Consider the following 24,829-nt stretch of genomic DNA (forward strand, 5'->3'; position numbering starts at 1 on the left):
CGCCCCCTTTTCTATTTCTAAACAGGCATGTTCCAGGCAGCTCACTGGACTCATTAAATTACTATGGGATCCGTAGGGTTCTGAGCGTCGGAGAAGCAGGAAAGCATATCCCAAGAAAAAGGTCTTGGACTTAGAAGAGTCGAACCCTGCTGGGGATATTTTCGGAGGGGATCTTGGTTGTGCGGAGAGAGGAAGAGGAGGTTGTGTGGCCCGGTCGAACTTGAAGCAGCGCGAAGGCCCCTTCAGGCGGCGCCGAGGGCAGCCCGGCAGCCGGGGCCTGGTGCAGCCGCCGCGGCCGCTGTCAGGGAAGCGCAGGCGGCCAATGGAACCCAGGAGCGGCCGCTGCTGCTGAGGCGGCGGTGTCGGCATCCCGACCCCGACCGCCCGCACCCCTCCGCAGGGGTCCCCCGAAGGTAAGCGACTCCTACCCCATGAGCCCCCCTTGCCCTCTGTTGTGGTGGCCCTTCACCCTGTCCCGTACAGCCTCCCCCCGCCCCCACACCTGGGTTCGACTACAAAACTGCCCTCCCGGTGGCAGCTGCACCCCGGGTTCCTTCTCCGCCCTTTCCAACCAAGCCTGGGGTACTTCTCTGCTTTTTGGCTTCCTCTTCTGTTTAGCTCCTCCCTCTGCCTCGGGGATTCCCCCCTCCCTCACTCTTATCCCTGCTGCCTCCGTCCCGAATTATTTTGTCTCTAAGTCATGAACTCTTTCCACATCAGGATGCCTCTTATAATGTCCATCCTTGTTTGTCTTTTCTCCCTGCCTGTGCCCCTGCCCCAAACCTTTCCCTTGGCCTCCGCCTTTATCTCTTTTCGTATTTTTCCCCTTTCCTCCGATGTCTGTCCAACCCCAGCACTGGCTCACCATTTCCCTGCGCGAAAGATTGTGGCCCCCTCTTCCTCTGCTTCTTCTGATTCCATTACCTCACCGCCCCCCACCCAGCTCCTGGCTTCCAAGAATTGCCTATTCCCCTGTCCTTAAGGGATCTCATCGTCATTCCCAAAATATCATTTGTGTTCTTTAACCTTAATCCTTACCTTTCTCTGTAGTGTTTTTTGATCCCTGTAACTTTCTTTCGCTTCCCTTGCCCGTCTTTGATCCTCCAGCCTTTGGAGGTTTGTTCCTGTGGAAGAGGGAAGGTCTGACAGTGCCCCTTCCCATTCACGATTTCTAACTTTGACACCTTCTCCCTTGAGTTTCAAGGATTTTGCTGATCCTTTGATACTTGGTTGTTTTCCCTGTGTTCTTTGTGTGTTCTCTGTCATACTGCTTATCTCCACATACTACTTATTTTAGGATCAGCTAAACCTTGAACTAAGAAGAAAATGTGTTGGGAGGACAGGGAGCCTCAGCTGTCTCACTCAGGCTTTTCTGGACATAAGGGTGTTTCTAAACGATGGAGCAAGTTTTGAAGAAGCCCCTATCAGATTACACTTTGTTGACTACTCAGGATCAGCCACTAGGAGGGATGAACAGTCCTGCATGGAAACTGATTGAGGTTGTGACAAATTTTGCTTTGGGTTATATAATTTTAGGCTTGTCTTAATGGGATCGCAGAGTAGAATGTCCTCCCACCCCTGCCCAGATCCAGGAGGAATCAGTTTGCTGCCTGTGACTTACTGGAATAGTTTTGGTTAATTCCATAAGGGCTTAGGACAGTGATGGGGTTGGAGAGTAACTGGGAAAAGGAGCACAGGACAATGGGAAGAACTTGTACATTCACAATTTGGACTTCTGAGTTCAACATGCAACTTCTTCCCTTGACCTCTAGAGTGGACCTTTTTGAGAAAACAGCCCACTCTATAGGCATCAGTACAGTAATAGGCTAATAGCAGGATGTGGAATGGGAGAAAAATTAGACTCGGTTTATTTGTTTATGAAACATTCTGGGTTTCTCAGACAAAAGGTATTTATTAGTACTGGTTTAGTTCTCCAGAGAATTTCTCCTTAATCTAGTCAACAACCATAGGACTAACCTATGGGAGTACGTCAGTTTGAAAGACAAGCTTCTGCTTTCATCTGCCTTGCTTTTTTCCCCCACTGTGTTAAGTTGCTGTGCTGTTCTTCTTGTACTTGATCCATAACTCCAGATCTCATAGGCGGAAAGCATGTATGTGGGCAAAACCTTTGAGGAAGCTACGTGGAAAAGAGAATTGGAGTGATTTGGGACTTTGGAAACTAGTTGCCCCCTTGTATGACATGTCTCCCTCTTGGCCTGCGATAGCAAAGAGGACACATGAAGTTCCATTCATTTTCCAACACTAGCACCGTTTGAAAGTAATCATGCTACTTCCTCCCACTTCTCCCTTGACTTTCCTCGTTAGCCAGAGTGCAGTCTACTCATAATCCCCCTTTTTAGGAGCAGCTTTACTCTTTGGAAGTACTCCCAAAGAGAAATAATATTTCCCTAGTTTCCCTGCTTACTTCTCAGAGCTGAGTCCACAGTGCATGAGGACCTGTTTGCTGAACATCATACAAAGCAGCAAACTGAGATTCTTGATTTGGGGGAGAACTTTGGGAGGAAACTTCAAGTAATTGGCATGAGATAAGACAGGACCTAGTACAAGTGCATTTGGGGCTTGCGACAGGAAGGATCAGTTCAAAGAGAGGTGGGATGTACAGGTTGCTTTTTTCATCCTCTGTCTTTTTCAGTGGAGGCTCCCAGAGCTGGCTTGGGCTGTCTGGCTGGAATCTGCTTATACTAGCTCCATGGCATTGCACAGAGAGTTCTCAGCCTGATTCAGTATTGACTTAACTATCCTAAGACCACTGCCCTCCCTACCCTCCTGCTGCTAGCTTGAGAATGCCCTCTCTCCTGATGCCAACTCCCCTTAGGGCTTTGGGTAACCGTTTACCTGGTTCCTAGTAGGGCGTGAGCCTGCTTGACTGCTCAGTCCTGTGTTTCTATTGTACAAGGAAAAAGTAGTACTCAATTTCCATCTCTACCATTGAGGTCAAGGGGGAAAGATGAGCTGAGACCTTCTTGAAGCAAGGTTTGAGTTAGACCTTAAAACATGAAAAGGAACTTCTCAACAGCAGAACAGGTAGCCTAGGGTGATAATGGAGTCTCTTTTGAAGAGCAGCTTTTAAAAAATCATTATTAAAGGTATATGCGTAGTTGGTAATAATCCAGTGGTACAAAAGAGTTTCTGATGAAAATCAACAGTCCCTTTTCATTCACGCCTACTTCGACTTCTTTAGATTTAACCTCTTAATTAGCTCAATGTTTACTTCTGAAGGTTATCACCGTAACTCTAGATAAAATGCTTTGTGTTTCTGATTTCTTGATTTATTAATTGTTACAAAGAGGATTTAGCTTCAGAGGATTTATACAGCTTATTTATATGATTATGTCATTTTCATTTCTACTGTAAACCTTAAATAACATATTTGAATCTCCCTTTTCTTTAATTTTTAACAGTGTCTCTTAACTACTCACCTTGTAGGATGATGAAGATACTGGCTCAGCTTCCCTTTTTCCAACTCATATGATCCATCTCAAAGGGATCTTTTAAAAGGAGAAGGAAAATTGAGCTCACCTGTCTACTTGGAGGCAGAGCACTAAATCAGACAATGTCTTAAAGGCCATTCTGTGAAAATACAGGAGCATATAAAAACATGCGGATTGGTCTAAACCAGTCCACATTTATCTAGTCCATGGAAAAAGATTTGAAGAAGGGAATGGTGATGAACTGGGTAAGGGGATTGATTCAGGGCTCTTTACCATCCTGTCGTAGCAGAGTCCAGTTCAGTAAGTCCTTTAATGGAGGCCAGTGGAGCATTGTTTGCCTAGACTCTTGAAGTGAAGAGAAGCGGAAAGCCAGGTTAAGTAATAACACCCCCTCCCCTCAGAGTCCTCTGGAGACATTTACTCAAATGTGCAATCACACAGAACACATGCCTGTAAACCCCTCTGTCCTCTACAGCTGCTGCGCTGCTCTGCTCTGAACAACCCCCTTGTGCTCAGATGAGGATTCCCAACATTGCCCAGACATAGCTGTGGAACCCAGTCAGTTGTCAACATTTTCACCCCTCTTTCCTAGAAGCCAGCTGCTATGCTAGGACAGGGGAGACCTCTTCAATTTATCTTGCAGTCTCACTGGAAGGCCAATATTATGCTGCTAGTGAGATATGGAGCCTCAGTTGCCTGAACGTTATTGAGAGCCATAGGAGTCATTTGATACAAAAGGTTTGGATTTTCTTCTTTCACTTTTTAAAAAAGATTTTATTTATTTACTTTTTAGAAGGGAAGGGAAGGGGAGAGAGGGAGAGAAACATCAGTGTGTGGTTGCCTCTCATGCACTGCCCCACCAGCGACTTAGCCCACAACCCAGGCATGTGCTCTGACTGGGAATTGAACCAGAAACGCCTTGCTTCTCAGGCCAGCACTCCGTCCACTGAGCTAAGCCAGCCAGGGCTTTCACTTTTTTCTCATTCTTTGACTTACAAGAAGAGTACTGAATGCAGGATCAGTTTCTTCCGTTCTCCTTTCACTTTCTAGTCCTTTCATATCCTTGAGAATGATTACGTATCAGAGCTATATTTTCTTTGCATTTGAAAGTGAATGAATTGATATTGAGGACCATGTCTGGATTTAGGTTTTAGAGATTCTGTTTCCTATTTTTTATTGTTTAAATTGCCAAAACAACCTAAATTCCCTTCAATACCTCCTTCCCCCCATGTCTTATTTCAGATACAGGCAGTCCCTGAGGCTCAGAGAGGGTAGAAGGGAGCCCCAGCTCCAGTTTGGCAGTTTTTAGTGGCAGGGCTGCCTCTATAGGAAAGAACTCTGATTTTCCTGCACCTCTTGACATCATCTGGTTCCCTGGGTAATAAAGGCTGCCAAATGGAGTAGCTGTTCAGTGGGAAAGCCCCCAAAATACTGTGATGTGGGATTCCTAGCTGAGCCATAGGGAGAATAAAATGATGTTATTCTTACCCCCCTTCCTGATGCCAGTGATAATCCCCACTGTGATCAGTTGGGGCAGACAGCTGCTGCATTTCCTAGTGAGGTCTGAGACGCTCTGTGTGGGAGAATGTCTGAACTTCATTTTCCTTGGAAGTTTTAAAAAGTGGACTTTTTGAGCTTTTGGTGACTCTAAAGCCTCTGGAGTAGAGAAAAAGGGAAAGATGAGCCAAACATAGAGAAATTGAGAAGAAAAAAGTTGTTTGTATAAAACGATTGAGGCTATCGTGTGAGTTTTTAAGTAGACCTAAAAGGTAGTGGTCCCAGCTGAATTAGAATGACCTCTGTCTGGTGCCGAGTACACTGCAGAGGTGTGGCGGGGGATGATTAAAGCTTGCTTCTTATTATTCCTGTGCAACCCATAGTTGCGAGTAGAGACAGATCCACACAGGCAGCCATGCTGGTTCTACTGCTCAGAGGGCACTGCATAATTTGGGGAGAGAGTATAGTGAAAGAGTTGCCACATTTTTTTACTGACGCCAAACTCAAACTGCATCAGGGATATTAAATTCAGGGATGAACTTGCTTGACATAGTTGAGAGAAAGAGAAACTGAAGTGGCCTTTTTTGGTGATCTCTGAGAATAGAAGAGATCCCCCATCTGCCTTCCCGCAAGAGTTTAATGCTGAGAGCTGGGAGACAGGGAGTTAAACTACATAATATTGGGCAGATCAAAGTAACTGACTCTTAACATTTCAGAGGTGCAATAAGAGGCCCTGGAAAGGTGGCAGTGGAAAAGGGGGCTTTCCAAAGTGACTGGTGAATCTGTACCTGGGCCTCCTTCCACCTATCCAAAGTATATGCACCCAGGTGCACTCGGGTCCAAGGTGATGTCAATCTTAGTTGGAAATTACCTGCATTCCAGCTCTACAGTAGCCACTGCCTTCCTCTTGCCCGCACTCTTAAGCATGTCTTATATTCACTCTGTCTGCATTTTTGTGAGGAGGCCTCTGAGCCCATTGCTGACTACAGCCAGATTCTGGAGCTGGGTTGATCTGACATTAACAATGTGCCTTTCCCAGTTCTTACTTTGAAATTTCTTCCTGTTCAGCACTGATTCTCCTGATCTGGATTTGGCGAGGCTCTGGAGGATTGTTCTAGGAAGGCAGTGGCTTTTGTCAGCAGTGTTCTCTCACTGAATTTCCTTTTAAGAGTCCCTCCAGAGAGGGAGGCTTAGTTATGTGATTCCTATTGCCCCTGTTCTTTAGATGTTCTACACCTATGAGTTCCAGACTGCTTTCTTTTTACCTTCTCATAGCCCTTCCAGTTCTTGGAGTGTATGTATGATAATGGGTAAGGTAGTGTTTGGATAGCAGAGGGCCATCATAAATGTTTTGGAAGATTTTCAAACAACAAGGTAACTATAATTCATTTCCCTTATAATAAACAGTATATGTGTGTGTACACACTGTTTACTAACCTTTTCAGTAATTAGGATTCAAGTAACACTTATTAAGTACTATTGTGTGCCAGGGACTATGCTAGATTTTTTTTTTTTAAGATTTTATTTATTTATTTTTAGAGAGGGAAAGGGAGGGAGAAAGAAAGGGAAACATCAGTGTGTGGTTGCCTCTTGAGTGCCCCCAACTGGGGACCTAGCCCACAACCCAGGCATGTGCCCCAGCTGGGAATTGAACCGGCAGCCGTCTCTGATTTGCTGGCCAGCACTCAATCCACTGAGCCACACCAGCCAGGGCTATGCTGGATATTTTTACATGCATGAAATTATTTATTCTGTGTGGCAACAATGGGAAGTAGATATGTTTTTCCCATTTTTGCAGTCAAGGAAACTGAAATTCAAAACATACATGACTTGCATAAGTTTATACATCTCGGAATGGCAGTATTTTGAACCCCAGGCTATTTGACTCCAAGTTCAGGACTCTTTCCACTATATTGTAGCTGCCGCAGCACTGGAGAAAGAGGCAATGACATCATGAAGTCAGACAGATGGCACAGTTTCAGGGTTTATGATGGTTATTTTAGAGCTGTTCAATTCTAACTGAGGCCTGGCCTGGTATTTGCTCACCCTTATTTCTTGGGAACTTTGAGTCTAAAAGGGAAGGTTAAAATATATCTGTAACTAGAAAAATACATTAAGACTTTAATACTAAATAAAGGTGAGATGCTCAGGATGTGTGTATGGAGTATTATATGAGTACAGTTATATGAGTTTAAAGAAGAAAAGAAAAAAGGTTATTGGCAGGCATTTAAAGGGAGACGTGGAAAGAGCACAAAGATAGAAAAGGATTCGAAGAGTTAGGGACAAGGGATTAAGACCAGAATTGCTTGTCAGTAGAGGTGAAGAATTTGCAAACCTACATAAACATAGTACATGTCAAACAACATTTTGCAAATACATACATAAACATAGCACACATCAAACACCATTTTGCAAATACAAGTTAGGAACAGAGCCTAAGCTGAGTAACTAAATGGAGAAGGAATGAAGAGGAAAGCAGTGATCAGAAGTGGAGGTAGTCAGGGAAAGCTTCTTGGCGGGAGATGACTTTTCATCTGTTTTTGAAGGAGACCAGGAAGACAAAAAGAGAGGAGATGCCTGGGAACGTTTCATGGCACAGGGAGGACCTGAGGATGGCACCACTAACCTGTAATGTGTATGTGTCTCCTTTTCTCTTTTTCTCTCTCTCTTCTTTCCTATAGCTTGGAAGCTTGAAGTCTGGCTGTGGCCATGGGAGACACAGTAGTGGAGCCTTCCCCTCTGAAGCCAACTTCTGAGCCCACTCCTGGTCCACCAGGAAATAATGGGGGCTCCTTGCTAAGCGTCATCACAGAGGGGGTCGGGGAACTATCAGTGATTGACCCTGAGGTGGCCCAAAAGGCCTGCCAGGAGGTGCTGGAGAAGGTCAAGCTTTTGCACGGAGGCGTGACCATCTCTAGCAGAGGCACTCCGCTGGAGTTGGTCAATGGGGATGGTGTGGACAGTGAGATCCGCTGCCTGGATGATCCTCCTGCCCAGATAAGAGAGGAGGAAGATGAGATGGGAGCTGCTGTGGTCTCGGGCACAGCCAAGGGAGCAAGAAGGCGGCGGCAGAACAACTCAGCCAAACAGTCTTGGCTGCTGAGGCTGTTTGAGTCAAAACTGTTTGACATCTCCATGGCCATCTCATACCTGTATAACTCCAAGGAGCCTGGAGTGCAAGCCTACATTGGCAACCGGCTCTTCTGCTTTCGCAATGAGGATGTGGACTTCTATCTGCCTCAGTTGCTTAACATGTACATCCACATGGATGAGGACGTGGGTGATGCCATCAAGCCCTACATAGTCCACCGCTGCCGTCAGAGCATTAACTTTTCCCTCCAGTGTGCCCTGTTGCTCGGGGCCTACTCTTCAGACATGCACATTTCCACTCAACGACACTCCCGTGGGACCAAGCTACGGAAGCTGATCCTCTCAGATGAGCTGAAGCCAGCTCACCGAAAGAGGGAGCTGCCCTCCTTGAGCCCAGCCCCCGACACAGGGCTGTCTCCCTCTAAAAGGACTCACCAGCGCTCTAAGTCAGATGCCACTGCCAGTATAAGTCTTAGCAGCAACCTGAAACGAACAGCCAGCAACCCCAAAGTGGAGAATGAGGATGAGGTAAAATCCCTGGGAGGGACAGAGGGGCAAGGTGGCATGGAGACAGGATGTCTGACATAGGGTCACTCTGTCCTTTTCTCTTCTTCCCTCTGTTTCATTTCACTGATAAAAGCATGAAATGTAAGAATGGAAAAAAACCTTAGAATTCATATATTCCAGCTGCCTCATTTTACAAAGGAAGAACTCGGAGACCCAGAGAGATAAAGTGACTTGTCTCAGGTCAAATAGATAATAGCAAAGCTGATACACCTGACTCTGTCCAACGTTTTTACTAAACTGCACTGCCATTCCATTAACTCCTTACTGAGGACTGTGGCAGAGACCCTCCCTACCCTAACTTGAAACCTGGGATATCTACTGGAACCTCTGAGCAGCAACCATGGAGAGGAGAAGGAACTACATATGTGAATTTTGTGTGTGCTGGGTGAGGGGAGATGTTAAATAGGACCTCAGTTTCATTCTCCTGACCACTCCTTCTCATAATCCTTCCCCCTGCCCCACTCCCTGCAGATCCTGCTTTTCGTTTTCATAAGGGTAAGGTTCATTCCCTATCACCAAGGCATCTGCAGCATGCCTCCTACCTTCCTTTCTTCGGGGAAAGAGATGTCAGTCTTTCCCAGATCACTTAGGAGAAGCACAAAGGAAAGAAGGAAGCAATCTTGGTACAGAGTAAATCTTGGACATGCCCAGTGTCTAGAGTTCCCAGCAGCAGTTGGGAATATCCATTTAGAATACACAGCAGGGAGGGGATGAGCACATGAGTAGGTTATACTCACCTTCCATTCCGCATCTGGATAGATAGCAGAGGAATTTGCCCAGTGGACAACCAAGTGTCTGTGACCTGGTATCCCAGCCAGACAGTGCTGCCCCAGCCCCCTTGCCTCTGGCTCACCGCCAGCCTGGCTCCCATCCTGGCTGCCAGCCCAGCCTAGGAAAAAAGGGAGAAAAGAACAAGGAATTTGTGCTTGTTGGAAAATGCATATAGCCACGGTGCTGGCATCTGCCTTTGTGGGGCACATAACCCACCCACTTTTTTGATACAGTGGGACTTCTTTCAGCTAGAAGGAGGTCAGAGTGACTAGGGAAGGGAAAAGACAGGAGGGAAGGAAACTACAGAGGCTGCTTTCTCTGGAAATTCAGTATCATGATAATTTAATAATAGTGAAGCTAAAAGAGCTAACATTTATTGGGCCCTCTCTATGTGCACTGTGTCAAGTACTTTACATTTAATCCTCACAACCCTAACAGACAGGTTTATTTTACCATTGAGCAAACAGGCTTAGAGAAGTTGGTTTGTCCAACATCTCTCTACTAATGAATATCACACTAGGCCTCACCTCACAGCTGGTGCTCCTGATCATTCAGCTGATCTGTCTTGGTTATTTCTCAGCATCTACTTTCCCAGGTTCAGCTGCTAGAGTCCATCTGGGGAAGAACAGCCTAGGCCTTAGCCATCTAGGTTTCCATATCCATGCACAGGCAGGGCTCAGCTGTTCTCAGAACCAAAAAGGACCATTTTCATTTCTGTTTGTGGTTGTGCAAGGTTGTGAAGAGAGATTGTTGCAAAACAAAAAGAATCATCCAGATCCGGAGAGACTAAGGTCTTGAAAGGTTTGAGAGCCCTTCCTTTTGGGGTCCAGTCTGAAGCAGTGTGAGTGTGAGGCAGTTGCAAGTGAATCCCTGGTGCTGCTTGTCAGGCTTGCCTTTTCTCTGTATGTATTTTTGTGTCCTCATCTTAGCACCAGCAAGTGTGAAGCCTCAGGGTTTTTCTTACTCTGTGCTGATCCTTGGTCCCATCTAACTCCTGCCCAGGTGGGATTATGAGTAACACACTGAGATGCAGGTATTTTGTGAGTGCCTAAATCCTCCAGGGTGGCCTCTAGCTGCCGTTCTTCCCAACCTACCTTCTTTATTGTGGGACATTAGATCCAGGAAAGGAAAGAGATACCACATTGCCAGGCTCTTAGGTTATCTGATGCTGGCAGAATGAGACACCTGAATCCACTGTGGCTCCTCAGGAAATGTGAGAGCAAAAGAGAGAATCAACATGAACATCACTAGGAGTCTAAGCATTGTAATCTTCCACACAGAGGTCTCTCCACACCCCTTTGTCATTTTGAAGATACATCTATCTAGGCTTTTGTCCCCCCAATACCAGTACTACTTCTGCTTCTCCTCCCCTATCATGCAACATGTATTCACTCAATAAGTCATATTGAGCTTATACAATGTGCAAAACCCTGTGCTAGAGGCAATGGAGGATGGAAGATAAAATGCTGTCCCTTCTCTCCAGGAACTTACAAGGTAATATGGAGGTCACTTATCTAGGGCACTCTTTAGTCTGGGAGTTGATTCTGTACCCTGAAACTTTACTGAATTTATTAGTTGTAACAGTTTTTTTCATGGAGTTTGTGACCCTTGAAAAGTTTCCTGCATATGAGGAAGATGTATACAGTTTACTAACACCAAGCATATAATTACCTAAGGTCTGAACAGAGACTCTAGAAGGAGAGGGTAGAAGGACACCTGACTCTCTGCTCCACATTCCTTGCTCTCCCCATGGGTTCTGAGTTTAATCCTGCGCACTGGCCACCAGTGGAGGTGCTCTGGAGGGTGCGGCCCAGAGGAGATGCTGCCTGTACAGCTTTCTCCCTGCCTGCAGTCTCCCTGCAGAACTCTTTGCCCAGATCTCACAGAGGTGCCTATTTTCTTGTAATGAGGAATCCTTTACACTCTCCCCTACAGTCAGCCTAGTCAGGGGGCTCTGCTCAGGCAGTGTCCCTTCCCATTTGTAACTGAATGGTAAGTCGTTTGGCATAGGGTGAGGGCACAGTTAGGTCCCACCCCACATAATGACACTCTAGTGGATCAGCCTTGTCTTTTCAGGACTGCAACCTTTGTACACAGAAATCTGCTCATATCACTGGAAACCCCAGTGAGCCTTCCAGCCCGATATGGTGTGCTATCAGCTTCTTGGCCTCGGCTTTTCTCCTTGGAGCTGACTCAGTATGAGTGACTCAAGTCTACAGAGTAGAAGAGAGGAGCCGGTCATGACAGACCTCCCCTCCCCCAAGGCTCTTAGTCAGGCGGGAGGTGTCTGTGAGAGAACCAGCTGGAGCGTTGCTCAGGGAGCCAGTATCCTGCCTGCTATTCTTTCCCCCACCAACTCTTGGGTAGAAATCGAACCACTAAATCATAATAAATTCTGGTATCCTCACTGTCTTAGTTCTCCCTCCCACCTTCACCCAGAGCAGAAGAGTTGTTGCCTTGGGAGTGTTTGGCTTGGCTTCTCTGTCCGAGTGCCTCTCTCCCAAGATTCTTCAGGGAGGGGCCTGACTATAGGACCTCCAGCCAAAATAGAACTTATACTATGAAACTGAGTTAAGTAGATGCTTGAAATGGTAATCACAGAGTGGAAGCTCAGTGACCACTGCCCTCTTGCCCTGGGAGCTCCCAGGACTTTGTCTCTTTAAGTCCAGGCCCCTCCCCTACTGCAGGTTCCTTCACAGATAATTACCCCTTCAGATGGGCCTGTGCGCAAGCTGCAGCAGAGCCACTTAATGAGAGTTTGACCACTGGCCCTTTCCCTCGTTTTCCTCACGGACCCCCCCAGTAAGACACAGGAACGGGTGAGGTTTAGATAACCCCCCTGGGCTGGAACTAGGACAGATGCTGCCCAGCTGCCCAGCTTTCTCAGTTGAAGTCAGCTAAGACCCAGCTACCAACTTAGGGCCAAAAACTGTAATTGTCATGTGAAATAGTATTGATAGGTAGCCTGGGGGTGGGGAGCGGGCAGGGCAGGGGGCACGGTTTGGTAGATAGAAGACGTATTCATCCTTCACTCCAACAGCATCTAGCCCAGAGGTTTCATGCTTAATGGGTCTTCGGTACCCCTTGCCACATGAGTCAAGGTTGGGATGAGATTTCTCAGAGTGATAATGAGGCTGATTAGTGTGGAGGTAATACCTGGCACTGAAAGCGTAGCTCTTCTACATCCTCCTTGACATTTCAAAAAAACTGGAGGAACAGTGTCCAATATGAGGTATGTGCAGCTTGTTAAATTCAGTCCCTCTCTTGTGGTCTCCACAGAGAAGGGTTTGGTTGAGACCAGAGTTACTACCTCCCTAAGGGCCCCATCTTTAGGATTTTGCCCAAGAAGCAAGGTTCTTGCAAGAATGAAGGGAAGAAAGTGAAAAACAGAGGCCACTGTCTCATCAACCCTTCTGACCTCAAGATCTGAGCCAGCCTTCCAGCACCTCCCACAGTGTCAAAAATCTGGGCGAGTGGCATTTCTGGGTTGACTTTCTTTCATTAAAGCAGAAAGGTAGAGCTACACAAGAGAAGCAGATATGATCCAAGTTGGACCTAAATTCTTTGCCTTTGTCTCTCTCCCCTCCCTCCCTGCCCCCTCCTTCTCCCTTTGCCCTGTGGCCCTTTCCCAGGAGCTCTCCTCCAGCAACGAGAGTATTGATAATTCATTCAGTTCCGTAAGTGGGGCCAGGCTGGGACTGGGTGGCAGGCTCCCCCCATGGCCGCATTTCCTCTCCGTCCCCAGGCCAAGGTTGGAGTTAAAAGGTGCCTTTTCTGCCTGGGAGATCAGCTCCTCCCTCCTAGGCCTCCCAGACCTGGAGGAGTCCCCTGCCTGCCCAGGCTCAGTGGGGCTCAGTTGATCTTTTTCCCAGGGACAGCTGGGATGTTTCAGCCCCCAGCCCCTGGGTCTCTAGAGCAGGCAGCTGGGAGAGGCAGAATTTACCCCTGGATTGATGCCAAGAACTGCCTGGCAGAAACCCCCCAAGATGCAGTTTCTCCTACCCAAGACCCTTTCCCCATGGCTTCTGCCATCAGACCATCAAATATTTATTCCATGTTTTCTAAATGCAAGGCCCTATACTGGGTGAGCTGATTTCAAAAGCAAACAGGATTTGGCCTGAAGGAAAGTTTTACCTCCCCGCAGCCCAAACTTCTTTTTAACGTCAACCACATTTCTTCCAGGTCTGAGCTCTTCCCTTTCCCAGCTCCCTGCCCAGGATCTTCCTTAATCATCATTGTCCTTTCTTGTTGCCTCTGAACTAACCCCAGACCTCCTGGTCCCACAGGGTCTCAGACCTTGTTGCTGGGCAGAGACGTGAGAGGAAATGCTGGACCCTCTGGGAGTTTGGATGATTTCTTTCTTTTTTTTTTTTTACATTTTATTTTTGATTTGTCTTCCCAATCCGTTTTCTCTGTTCTGTGCTGATCCCCTTTCAATCATGACTCCTACCTCCCCCCATGTGGCAGAGCCTGTCTCTGGAGGCCTGGGGTCACATTTCCAACATGCTCATGTAACTTAGGGACCCCCCCCCACCCAAATGCTGATTTGAAGATGGGAAGGAATGCTGCCTTTTCTAATCTGAGATGACTGTGAATTGGTTGGGGTGGAGGGTCCTTGGGACAGTGACCATTTGCCACCTGAGTGGATGGATTAGGGGATCAGGATGAATGAAGAAGTGAGTCCTCTTCCTTCCTTTCTCTTCCTCTGTTCGGCCCCTGGGATATTTCCAGGAGCCACAAAAGCCTAGTTCTATTGTCTTCCTGTATTTCTTTTCAACTCTGCCTCCCAAAGCGTTCGTGACTGGTTCAGACACCCTATTTCATTATTGTGTGGGGCCCTGAGCCAGCCCCCTGGGGGGTAGAGGCTGAGTGGTGAACATGGCTCAGCACACATGCACAGGTAGGCCTGGTATTGCCCAGCTTTCAAAAGAAGCTCTTTTTTGCAGTTTGAGGGAGTGAGGGTAGAAATTCTCAGTCAGGAAACTAAGCAAGACACACAGGGAGAGAAAGCCTGGTGAGTGAAATACTGTTTCTATGAACGGAGGAGATGCTGTTCTTATCTAGCTGAGGGGAGATGGGATGGGGAGCTGGGTGGCTATCTTGATAAAATGCTCCTTGTGGTAGAAGAACTTAGGGAATAGAGCGCTTCTTCCTGTCTAGCTGAATCCATCTTCTCCTTCACCCCCATTTCACACCCCAGATTGACTCTACCCTTTCTGGGAATGACTGAAGTGCCTAGCACAAGGAGCCCAGCTCACAACAGGGAGTAAATATGGGGACCCTAGTCCTGAGAGGACCCAAGGAGGAGTCACAGAGACCGGCCTTCAGGGCCATTGTCAAGTGAAAGGAGCTGTTACTTTCCCCACCCACCTGGCCACACCCGTCTTCCTCCATCTGCTTTTCCTTTCCCCATTGATCATTCCCTTAGTAATCCTAAATCTGCTCCTCCTCTTCTCATCCCCTGCATGTGCACTGACCTCTTCTCAGAGATCATGGGGTGGACAGGGGGGTGCCATGTAAAGCAACAAAAGTCACTGGAATGGAGTGAGTCCTCCTTTGAAAATGGAAATATTGGCTCAGAGCTCCCCTCCCTAGTCTCGGCCCCAGCGGAGCCCCAGTCCAAGGATCCAGGTGAGGAAAGGGACACCCCATTCTTAAGATGGGCAAAGCACTTTAGATGTAAGCAGCTCTTCTCTCCAAGGTCCTCTCTGGATATTGTCCCCCACCCATCTTGAAGCCTTGGGACATTTCCTGAGGAATTCAAGTCTAGGAGAAGAGGGGTGCATCCCAGTAACCTGGATTCACACACTCCTTTACCCTCAGTAAACAGCCTGTGGAGAAGGAATGTGCTGGCTCTTGTACCTGTTCCCAATTCAATTTGCCAGAGGTAGGGTAGGATCTCCTACTAAGGCTAAACGGTAGCTCTTTCCCTAGGGTTCAGATACTGGGATCCCTGGCCTGCATGGCCAGAAGTGACTGGGCGGGCCACTTTTTGCTATGGTTTCTTCATCACTTTTTACTTCACCCCAACTCCCTGTAGCCTATCAGACTGGCTCCTGAGCGAGAATTCATCAAGTCCCTGATGGCGATCGGCAAGCGGTTGGCCACACTCCCCACCAAGGAGCAGAAAACACAGCGGCTGATCTCAGAGCTCTCCCTGCTCAACCATAAGCTCCCTGCCCGAGTCTGGCTACCCACTGCTGGCTTTGACCACCACGTGGTTCGTGTGCCCCACACACAGGCTGTTGTCCTCAACTCCAAGGACAAGGTAGGTGCGCTCTACTCCATGGTGGTCCAGGTCTTGTGTCTATGCCCAGAGATGCTCCACCAGAATCCTAGATTCCTTCATGGTTCATGCGCACATGTCCATCTTGACTTTATCTCAGTGCTTTTGTGATTCTGAGGGCACTCTTATTCCCTGTCTTGGGCTTTGTTTTTCTGGATCAAAGAGGCCTCATCTTTCCAGCTCACTTCTTGTCATGTCTCAGGAGAGAGTCACTCCCCATCCCCCCTCACAATCCTTTGGTAGCTCTTCTGCAGCTCTCTGTAACTCAGGCTTTTCAGGTATAGCAGCATGAGAGTAAAGAAATCTTTTGTTTCTAATACTGTTTCTGAACAGAATGGGCAAGGAGAAGGAGAGAATTATGCCCAATTCTCATTGGAGAGAATTAGCTAAATTTGATGCTGGTTGGAATGAGTATTAATGGTTCATATTTTTCTTTAGAAGTCCTGAAGATCAGAGCCCTAGTTGGAACAGTGCCCAGCTTTTCCCCAGCCTTTTTGTCTTTAGGATAAGCCCCCAGAGGCTTCCACGCTTCTCTGATGGGTTAGTTTGGAGTGGTGTTGCCCAAATTGCACCATTTCTACATTTTGACGCTCAGCTGAACCATCTTGTTGAAGACTTGGGTGCATTCTTTCACCCGAATTCTTTATATAGGTATTCATAGGACAAGTTCCTGCCCTAAATGTGGTGTTCATAATGTCGGGACAGATGATCGAGGGTTTAAGCTAGGAGTGGGAAGCAAGAAAAAAATGCATTAACAGAGTGGAGATTTGGGAGACAGCAGTGCAGGTGAATTGCAAATACTGTTCTCACTTTCCCCCAGGCTCCCTACCTGATCTATGTGGAAGTCCTTGAATGTGAAAACTTTGACACCACCAATGTCCCTGCCCGGATCCCCGAGAACCGAATCCGAAGCACACGGTCCGTAGAGAATCTGCCTGAATGCGGTATCACCCATGAGCAGCGGGCAGGCAGCTTCAGCACTGTGCCCAACTATGACAACGATGATGAGGCCTGGTCAGTGGACGACATAGGTGAACTTCAGGTGGAGGTGAGGGAGCTCAAGGAGGTAATACCGGGCAGAACACCTGTTCTCCAGGAGCTTCCAGTATATTTGAGACAAGACAACACACCCTGAGGCAGGCTGAGGCAAGAGCCCAAATGAGAGGGGAAGGTAGTATTGGGTATGAAAGGGGAAAGCTCTGAACAGCTCTAGTCTGGAGGAGATTCAGATAGAGCTCATTTTCCTGCAGGAGAAATTTATATTAACTGTAAGGAGGAACTTCTTAGCTGAGGGGAATGAGAGAAATTTCATCAAGAAATGTATTGAACCCTGGTTGGTGTGGTTCAGTGGACTGAGCAACCAGCCTGCAGATCAAAAGGTTGCTGGTTCGATTCCCAGTCAGGGCACATGCCTATGTTGTAGGCCAGGTCCCCAGTAGGGGGTGTATAAGAGGCAACTGATTGATGTTTCTCTTGTATATCAATGTTTCTCTCCCTCTGTTTCTCCCTCCCTACCCAAAAATAAATAGATAGATAGAAAGAAATTTCTTGAATACCCGCTATATGAAGTTATCTTAGGAAAGCAGAGAATGGTAAGTTATATTCATTCACTGAAGAACTACTTATGGAGGGCCTTTTTTGTGCCAGCCCTGAGTGCTGTGTGCTGGTAAACAATACCAGGCCCCTGTCTGCAAGGAGTTTCTGATCTAATAAGAGAGAGTAGAAACCTAGTCTGCAGGTAGTTGTAGTGTGGTGTGATCCAGGTTATGTTCAGAGAATGGGGAGTTATGGGAGCACCAGATGATGGGGGGTAGCACTTATTCCAGACTTGGGGGTTGAACACACCCCAAAGGATTTCCTGGAGGAAGTAATATATCAGCTAAGACCTGAAGATGGGTATGAATTAGCCAGACAGATTATTCCAGGCAAAAGGGATAGCTTTTGCAAAGACTGGAAGATGAGAGACCTTGGCTTAGGAACTGAAATAAATTTTGTATGGTATTTGGGTGTGAAGTGGTGGCAGCGAGGCTAGAGAGACCAGCGTGGACCAGACTGGAGGCAGGATCCTGTAAACTATGGAAAGGAACTTGGACTTTATTCTGGAGCTGTAGGGGGCCCAAGGAGGATTTTATGTAGGGCTGTGACACAACCAGATCTCACTTTATGAAAAGAGAGACTTTGTCCTTGAGCTTGCACTCCACTTGGGGAGATTGGGCACAGACATTTAAGAAAAATAATGTATAAAATATACAAAAAGGCAGTGTGCAATAAATGATAAATGGAGTTGAAGAGAAGTGCTCTGGTACAAAGGAAGGAGAAAAAGGGAGACTTGATAGTTAGAGGGAGATGGGGAGATTAGATTGAAGAAATGGTCATAGAACCTAGTCTGGAGAGAGCCTCTTCTGGACTCTAAAAAAAGAGAGGATGCATCCCTAGCCTTGGGGAGCTCTCAGCAGAAGACTGAAAGTTCCACTTTCTGTGATGGTCGCAGCAGTGGTTTGCAAACTTAAGTACGCTGGGAGTCTTCTAGAGAACTTGTTAAAAATTCAGACTTGCAGATCCATTTCCAGTAATTCTATTCCAGATTCATGGTGCCATATGGGAATCTGGTTTTAGGAACATTCCAGGTATTTCTGATGTAGGTAGTTCACACTTTTAGAAACACCACTGTAGGGCCTATGTGAGTGCCTACGCAGTTTCAGGTCCAAGTGATCAGGATGGCGTATAACCAGGGGAGGCCTTTTGGAGCAGAAGCGAGGGAGGATCATGACACGCAGATGGCAAACACAGGGTGATCTGTGCCTAGCGCTTCTGACCTGCCATCCCCTGCTCTCCAGCTCCCTGAAGTGCACACCAACAGCTGTGACAACATCTCCCAGTTCTCCGTGGACAGCATCACCAGCCAGGAGAGCAAGGAGCCTGTGTTCATTGCAGCAGGGGACATCCGGTATGGCCAGATGACACTGCCCCTCGTTTTTCATCCCTCTTTAAGGCTCTGCCTTTCTCTTTGTCCTCTTTCTTTCTGTCAGCCTCTCTTTCCCTTTTCTTTCTCCTTATTCTTTTCTTGTTCTGAGGCCACCAAGCATGAGGCATTGAAGGTGCAGGTGGAGAAATTACTGGGCTGCCACAGGAAGAAACTGAGTGTTGAAAGGACTCCGAGGGGATGAAAGCATCAGAGGGAGGAATTAGAGCAGTGTTTCTCAGAGTCGGTCCGAGGACCACACATGTCAGAATCAGGGGAGAGAGAGGAAACCTTGGTGAAAATGCAGATGCTGGAGCCACAGAGGTTCTGAACCAGAGTCTTGGTAGAGGAATGGGGAGGGCCTGGTGATCTGCACTTTAACATTCCAAATCACCAGTTTAGCCAAAAGGTATCGGTGGCATGTTTCCTTCCATGAGTTCCTCAGCCCAGGTTTCTATCAGTGTGTGCCTAGAATCAAGGAAACAGTACAGGCAATGCTGCCATAGACAGGAAAATTAGACTTTGGGGTAACTCTTCCAAGCCAATGATAATAGTTTCTTCCTGCTAGACGACGCCTTTCAGAACAGCTGGCTCACACACCCACAGCCTTCAAACGAGACCCAGAAGACCCTTCTGCAGTTGCTCTCAAAGAGCCCTGGCAGGAGAAAGTGCGGTGAGTTGGGGGATGGTGGTGGGGGCAGGGGGCGGGGGGGGGGCGGAGGGGGGTGGTCTCTAACCCTCTCAAAGCTTGGAGGCAGCTGCAGGTACTCATAGCACCTTCCCATTGTCCACCAGGCTCCCTCCCAAATCCATCAGGCTCCCAGGCAGTCCAAGAGTCCTTGCCTTGTGGGGAGTTTGATTTGGATTTTTGGTAGACGCTGTCTCTGTCCTCACCTTGGCATCACTCTTTTGCCTCCGTACACAGGCGGATCAGAGAGGGCTCCCCCTATGGCCATCTCCCCAACTGGCGGCTTCTGTCAGTCATTGTCAAGTGTGGGGATGATCTTCGGCAAGAGCTGCTGGCGTTCCAGGTGTTGAAGCAACTACAGGTAGAAAAAGGGAAGGGGGTGGGGGGTGTGGTATAAAGAGACTAAATGGTAATGGGAAAAAGTACAATAAAAAAAATTTTTTTAACACATAAGTAAAATTTTAAGAAAATTTTTTAAAGTTTTTTAAAAATATTCTTTAAAGAAAAAGGAAAGGGAGTGAGAAAGAAGGGAACTCGGCCCAACTACAGCCCACCCGAGGTGATCACACAGGCTGCTCTGCAGAGAGCTCTACTGAGGACGAGCTTCCGGCCCAGGTCCAAACTGGATACAGATTAAACTAAAGGTCATGCTCCATGCCCAGAGGAGATCCCCAGAAATTACAGCCACAAAAGCAGTTCCACAGCGACCTCTTGTGGTCCTTTTGTGACTTGCAGCCTCTCTGATCACCAAACTTCAGGATGGTGGGTTTGTCCTTCAGTCAAAACTCAGACACAAATTAACAGGATGGTGATTACCAAAGAGAAAGGGGGGTGGAAGAAGGTAGGAGAGAGTAAAGGAGAGATAAATCATGACAGAAGAAGACATGACTTTGGGTAGTGAACACACAATACAATATACAGATGATGTATTTTATGCTAGAAACCTATAAATTGTATTAACCAATGTTACCTTAATAAATTCAATAACGTTTTAATTAATTAATTAAAACTCCCATCTGGTATCCGTAAGTGGGTTGCAATGTGCTGCGATGTCAATCCCCTGAGCCTCTTGGTTGGTCACCTGCCAGCAGCTTCACCTGTTATTTATATAAATATTTTCATTTTCTAAAGAAACTTAAATCCTTTTCTATCTTTTCCCTATTTTTTGAACTTGGGTTAATAACTCCCACTCTCGCTGCTTGTGTGGTTTCCTGTTCTCCCTGCCTCTGGGGGGCCTTCTATCTACAAGACGCCTTTTCCCACATACTTCCCTGAGTTTTGTCAGACCCTGGACTTCCTCTAAAAACTCCCTGGTCCTCAGTGGGTTTTACTCACTGGATGGCCTAGAATCCAAGGCCGCCAAAGCCTGGAAACTGTCCAGGGGAGAAGAGGGGATTTTAGCCTCTTCCCCCAATCTGAATGAAAGATAATGGTCCCAATGCTTCCCTGTCTCCTCACAGTCCATTTGGGAACAGGAACGAGTACCCCTGTGGATCAAGCCATACAAGATTCTTGTGATTTCGGCCGACAGTGGCATGATTGAACCAGTGGTCAATGCTGTGTCCATCCACCAGGTGAAGAAACAGTCACAGCTCTCCTTGCTTGATTACTTCCTGCAGGAGCATGGCAGTTACACCACTGAGGCATTCCTCAGTGCCCAGCGCAATTTCGTGCAGAGTTGCGCTGGCTACTGTTTGGTCTGCTACCTGCTACAAGTCAAGGACAGGTAGGTAAATTCCTGCCCCTCATCTTAACGTTTTTTCCAGGGTTCCCACTGTCCATGCGTAGTTTTCATATACTCGTCACCATCTTCCATTGCCAAGATGTAAAGATGAAAAAAACAAACATCATGTTTTAAGCAGTGACAGACATGTTAATGTACTCTTAGGCCAAGGAGACAGACTGACAAGTACTAGGGTAAAGGGGCGAAGACATGAAGGATTTATGGGAGAAGCAAGGGTTTGAGCAAGCAGGCTCTTGAAGGATGGAGAATGAGAGCAGAGAAAGCTGAGGGGAAGAACACACCAGGCAGACGAACAAGTCAATGTGATTAAAGCTTGGGCTCTGCTGCCTGGCAGGAGAATGGTATGCATTGATGTCAGGTAAGTAAAAGCCAGATTAGAAGGGCCTGCATGATGAGGCTGAGGAGTTTTATTTTACAGGTGGAGAAATGACGTGACCCAGTCTCTGTTTAGTGAGTTCACCCTGTGGCACTGGGGGTGAGGTTGAGTATAGTTAGGCCTTCAGCAACCAGGCAGGAGGTACTGAGCCCTGACCTAAGTGGGGCAGTAGTGTCTGAGAACAGAAAGGAGAAGGTGTATATGAAAGGTATGGAGGAGGTAAAGTTGAAACTCCCAGCCCTTAAATACCCTCCTATTCCAACATATAACTAAAAATCTTTCAGTATTTATTGCTTTGCCCAGAGCTGTCATTTCCAATATCACACAACCTTTATGAGGCCCAGCTTCACATATAGGTGAGCAACGTATCATACAAAGGTAATTTTACCCAAACAGTGGCTCAGGGTCAGTGTCCTGAATGCTCCTGTGAGTTACACCTCTCCCTGCGCATAGAGCAGCTGCCCTGGAGAGGCACAGATGCAGTGGTCTGAGCTTCCAGAGCTCCCAGTAATATGGTGGCGCTTTAAGAGCTAGCTAACAGAATAGCTTATCAGGAATCTAGTATCTATTAAGTGCCTGCCCATAGCCTGACATTCTTACATTGAAACCATTTGAAAACCCTGTCAGGTGTTTTATGAGGGTAGGGAGCTTTCAGAATCTGCACTCATTCCACCTGGTCAGCCCTACAAATGAACCCTGTGAGGCTGTGCATTTGAGGGCTGAAGGAGAATGTAATTATTTATAAGGAATTTGGCTACAAGCTTAATACTGTCCCTAAAGAAGAGTTGGGATTTTTTAATCCAGGGCCCAGAGAGCCTAGAGCTGAGCAACAGGATTGAGGAAATGGGTGGCAGTGAATGAAGCAGGCTCTAGTCAGGCCTCTGGGATTTCCTTATGAAAGGAAAATATTTGGATGAGAATCCATCCTTTAAAGGGGGAGGGCACGGGGATGAAATAGGGAGCAGAGAAACCTTCTATAATAACTCAAAAAACAACAGATGTAGTCAAGCTATGAATGGAATCAGCCAGTGGAAAAACTGGCAACAATGCACAGGGCTACAACTGGAAGCAGGTTTAAGATCTCTCTAACTGATTCAGCTGTGGCAGGTTGCTCAGTTGGTTGGAGCACCTTCCATAAACTGAAAGGTTGCGGTCCCATTCCTGGTCAGGGCACATACCTGAGGCTCAATTCCAGGCTGAGGTGCGTGCATGTGAGGAGGCAACTCATCGATGTATCTCACAACTCTCTCCCCCCCTCTCCCCGCTTCCCCTCTCTCTAAAAAGTGAAAACATGCCCTTAGGTGAGGATTTTAAAAAAGTCTCTAACTGCTTCAGAATGAGTCCCCAACTATCTCCTGCAGTTAAGAAATGAAACTGCCCTTACGGGCCTTGGGACATTGGCAACTAAGCACGTCTCTCAGGGCCTGTCCCCCCATCTATAAAACGAGAGCTGAACTAAGACATCTCCTAGAAACTTTCTGGCTCTCAGGATTGCGCCTTTGTGGCTAAATTTGTAGCACTTCCCCAGAGCAGAAAGGACTCAGGTAGGACTGGGTTCTCCTGTCCCCGTTTTTTTGGTCCAGTCAGACCAACCTCAGAGAAGGTAGCCCTCAGACCTTGAGCAGTGAGCCTAACAAAGCCTCTCTTGGCACCGGGGAGGTCAGTTATCCTGAATAGGCCAGGCCTCGCATGCTTAGCATGTTAATTGTTCCCCCTCCTACTGGCCATTCATGTGGGAATCACAAAGACCCCGGCTCATCTTCCTTTGACTCTCCTCCTCCTGCAGTTGGGCGGTGGTAACTGCAACCTCAGATTTCTTACTGTAGTGACTTTACCAGATAGTTACAAACTAACCCTTGAAGCCCCCACACTATTTTACGTTTAACTTCTTCCCTGCCTACCACTTCTTTCTAGTGGCGCTGTTACCTGCTTGGCCTGATAGCAGTCACACGTAAACTGCAGGTGACTAAGTTCTGACAGGGCTTGGCCTCTCTGACAGCTGGCTGGAGCCTCAGGGGCCTTATTCCCTTGCTTCTGGGTTTTGTGCTAGGTTGGGATCAGTTCGGATGCTAGAATTACAACTTTTGGAAATTTTGGATAATTAAACTATTCACTAAGTTGTCAGTAGTATTGATTTCAGACCCCACAGCCTGTGTTAGAAGTTTACTTTTCTGATTCCCTATTTCTGCCGCTAGCTTTAGGTCCTAGGAGGTTGGACCCAGAGTTATAGGCAGCAGGAAACACAGCAGGGGACGCCCCTGGCTGGTGTCATGTGGCCAGTGTGTTGCCTCTTCCTCTCCTCTGCCCCCTCCTCAGACACAATGGGAACATCCTTTTGGACGCAGAAGGCCACATCATCCACATCGACTTCGGCTTCATCCTGTCCAGCTCACCCCGAAACCTGGGCTTTGAGACGTCAGCCTTTAAGCTGACCACAGAGTTTGTGGACGTGAGTCAGGAAGGAGAGGTGCCTCACTGTGTTCTTTCTCTGTCATAGGAGAGGGAGTTTATGGGCTCCCCCCAAATTAGGGATGAACAGAAATGGCAGTAAGTCAGGGTGAGGCTGGGTGTCCTGGGAGGCTTCCTGCCTACTCAGAGTTGGGAAGTAATGGGTTCAGCGTGTGTGTCCCGATGGAGGAAGGAGTTCTGGCTGGCTGGTGGGACACTGAGCCCTGTCATACCCGCCACTCTATCCTCCCCTGCCAGGTCATGGGCGGCCTAGATGGTGACATGTTCAACTACTATAAGATGTTGATGCTGCAGGGACTCATTGCTGCTCGGAAGCACATGGACAAGGTCGTGCAGATCGTGGAGATCATGCAGCAAGGTGGGGCTGGGGAGAGGCTGGCTGTTTGGGGATAGGGTGGTACCCAACATGGAATTTCCAAGCAGTTCATTCCACCTCAAGACTTCGGGCGGGCAGAGGTTCCCAGAGGGTTTCCAGTGCTGATCCTGTGCTCTGTTTCTCCTTTGGGACATGCCTCCTGACAGAGCTAGGTCCTGGGGTTCGATGGGCAGAGGCCCCAGAAACCGTCTCCTAGGCAGACTCAGGGAGAGAACAGTCCCTCTCCAGCCTTTTGGTCCCTTCTCATCTCTCCACCCCTTGCCTGACTCCTAGGTTTCTTCTCTCCTCCCATCACTCAGCTCTTGACCAGCTCAGGTGTTTCCAGTCGCCACTTTCCTCCTTACTGGGCTCCAAGTCCCTTGTCCTCAGGCCTCTTCCCTCTCCACATACTCACCCCATCGTCTTTATTTACTCACTGTGCTATGTCCTCACTGTCTTGCCGTCTATAGTCTTTTGTCCAGGTCCCTCCTCTCCCAGCCCTCTGGGCCCTTGTCCCCACCCCCTTTCTTAAGACCATCGTGTATATACCCAGTCTAAGCTTCCAGTCTCCT

At 47.6% G+C, this 24,829-nt stretch overlaps 2 protein-coding genes across 4 annotated transcripts in view; one reads left to right on the forward strand and one right to left on the reverse strand.

The window, feature by feature from the left end:
- Positions 1–24,829, forward strand: part of PI4KB (phosphatidylinositol 4-kinase beta) — a 26,162-nt gene continuing 1,333 nt past the window's right edge. The window contains exons 1-11 of one of the 3 annotated variants that reach the window (XM_054563215.1): positions 1–413; positions 7,631–8,567; positions 13,010–13,054; positions 15,418–15,645; positions 16,484–16,711; positions 18,501–18,610; positions 19,194–19,298; positions 19,551–19,674; positions 20,774–21,039; positions 23,750–23,882; positions 24,140–24,260. In XM_054563215.1, the coding sequence (XP_054419190.1) occupies positions 7,659–8,567; positions 13,010–13,054; positions 15,418–15,645; positions 16,484–16,711; positions 18,501–18,610; positions 19,194–19,298; positions 19,551–19,674; positions 20,774–21,039; positions 23,750–23,882; positions 24,140–24,260 (2,269 nt within the window). In that variant the 5' untranslated portion in view covers positions 1–413; positions 7,631–7,658. Of the gene's footprint in view, positions 414–4,055; positions 4,191–7,630; positions 8,568–13,009; positions 13,055–15,417; positions 15,646–16,483; positions 16,712–18,500; positions 18,611–19,193; positions 19,299–19,550; positions 19,675–20,773; positions 21,040–23,749; positions 23,883–24,139; positions 24,261–24,829 lie in introns of those variants that run through there. The other 2 variants (XM_054563217.1, XM_054563218.1) reach the window with 2 other exon arrangements.
- ZNF687 (zinc finger protein 687) overlaps positions 20,352–24,829 on the reverse strand; it is a 14,580-nt gene continuing 10,102 nt past the window's right edge. The window contains exon 9 of the mRNA XM_054563214.1: positions 20,352–20,410. Coding sequence (XP_054419189.1) covers positions 20,366–20,410 — 45 coding nt within the window. The 3' untranslated portion in view covers positions 20,352–20,365. The remainder of the gene's footprint in view (positions 20,411–24,829) is intronic.

The sequence above is a fragment of the Pteronotus mesoamericanus genome, unplaced genomic scaffold, assembly GCF_021234165.1.
Source record: "Pteronotus mesoamericanus isolate MK-2021 breed Mesoamerican mustached bat unplaced genomic scaffold, CSHL_Meso_final scaffold_705, whole genome shotgun sequence".
NCBI lineage: Eukaryota > Metazoa > Chordata > Mammalia > Chiroptera > Mormoopidae > Pteronotus > Pteronotus mesoamericanus.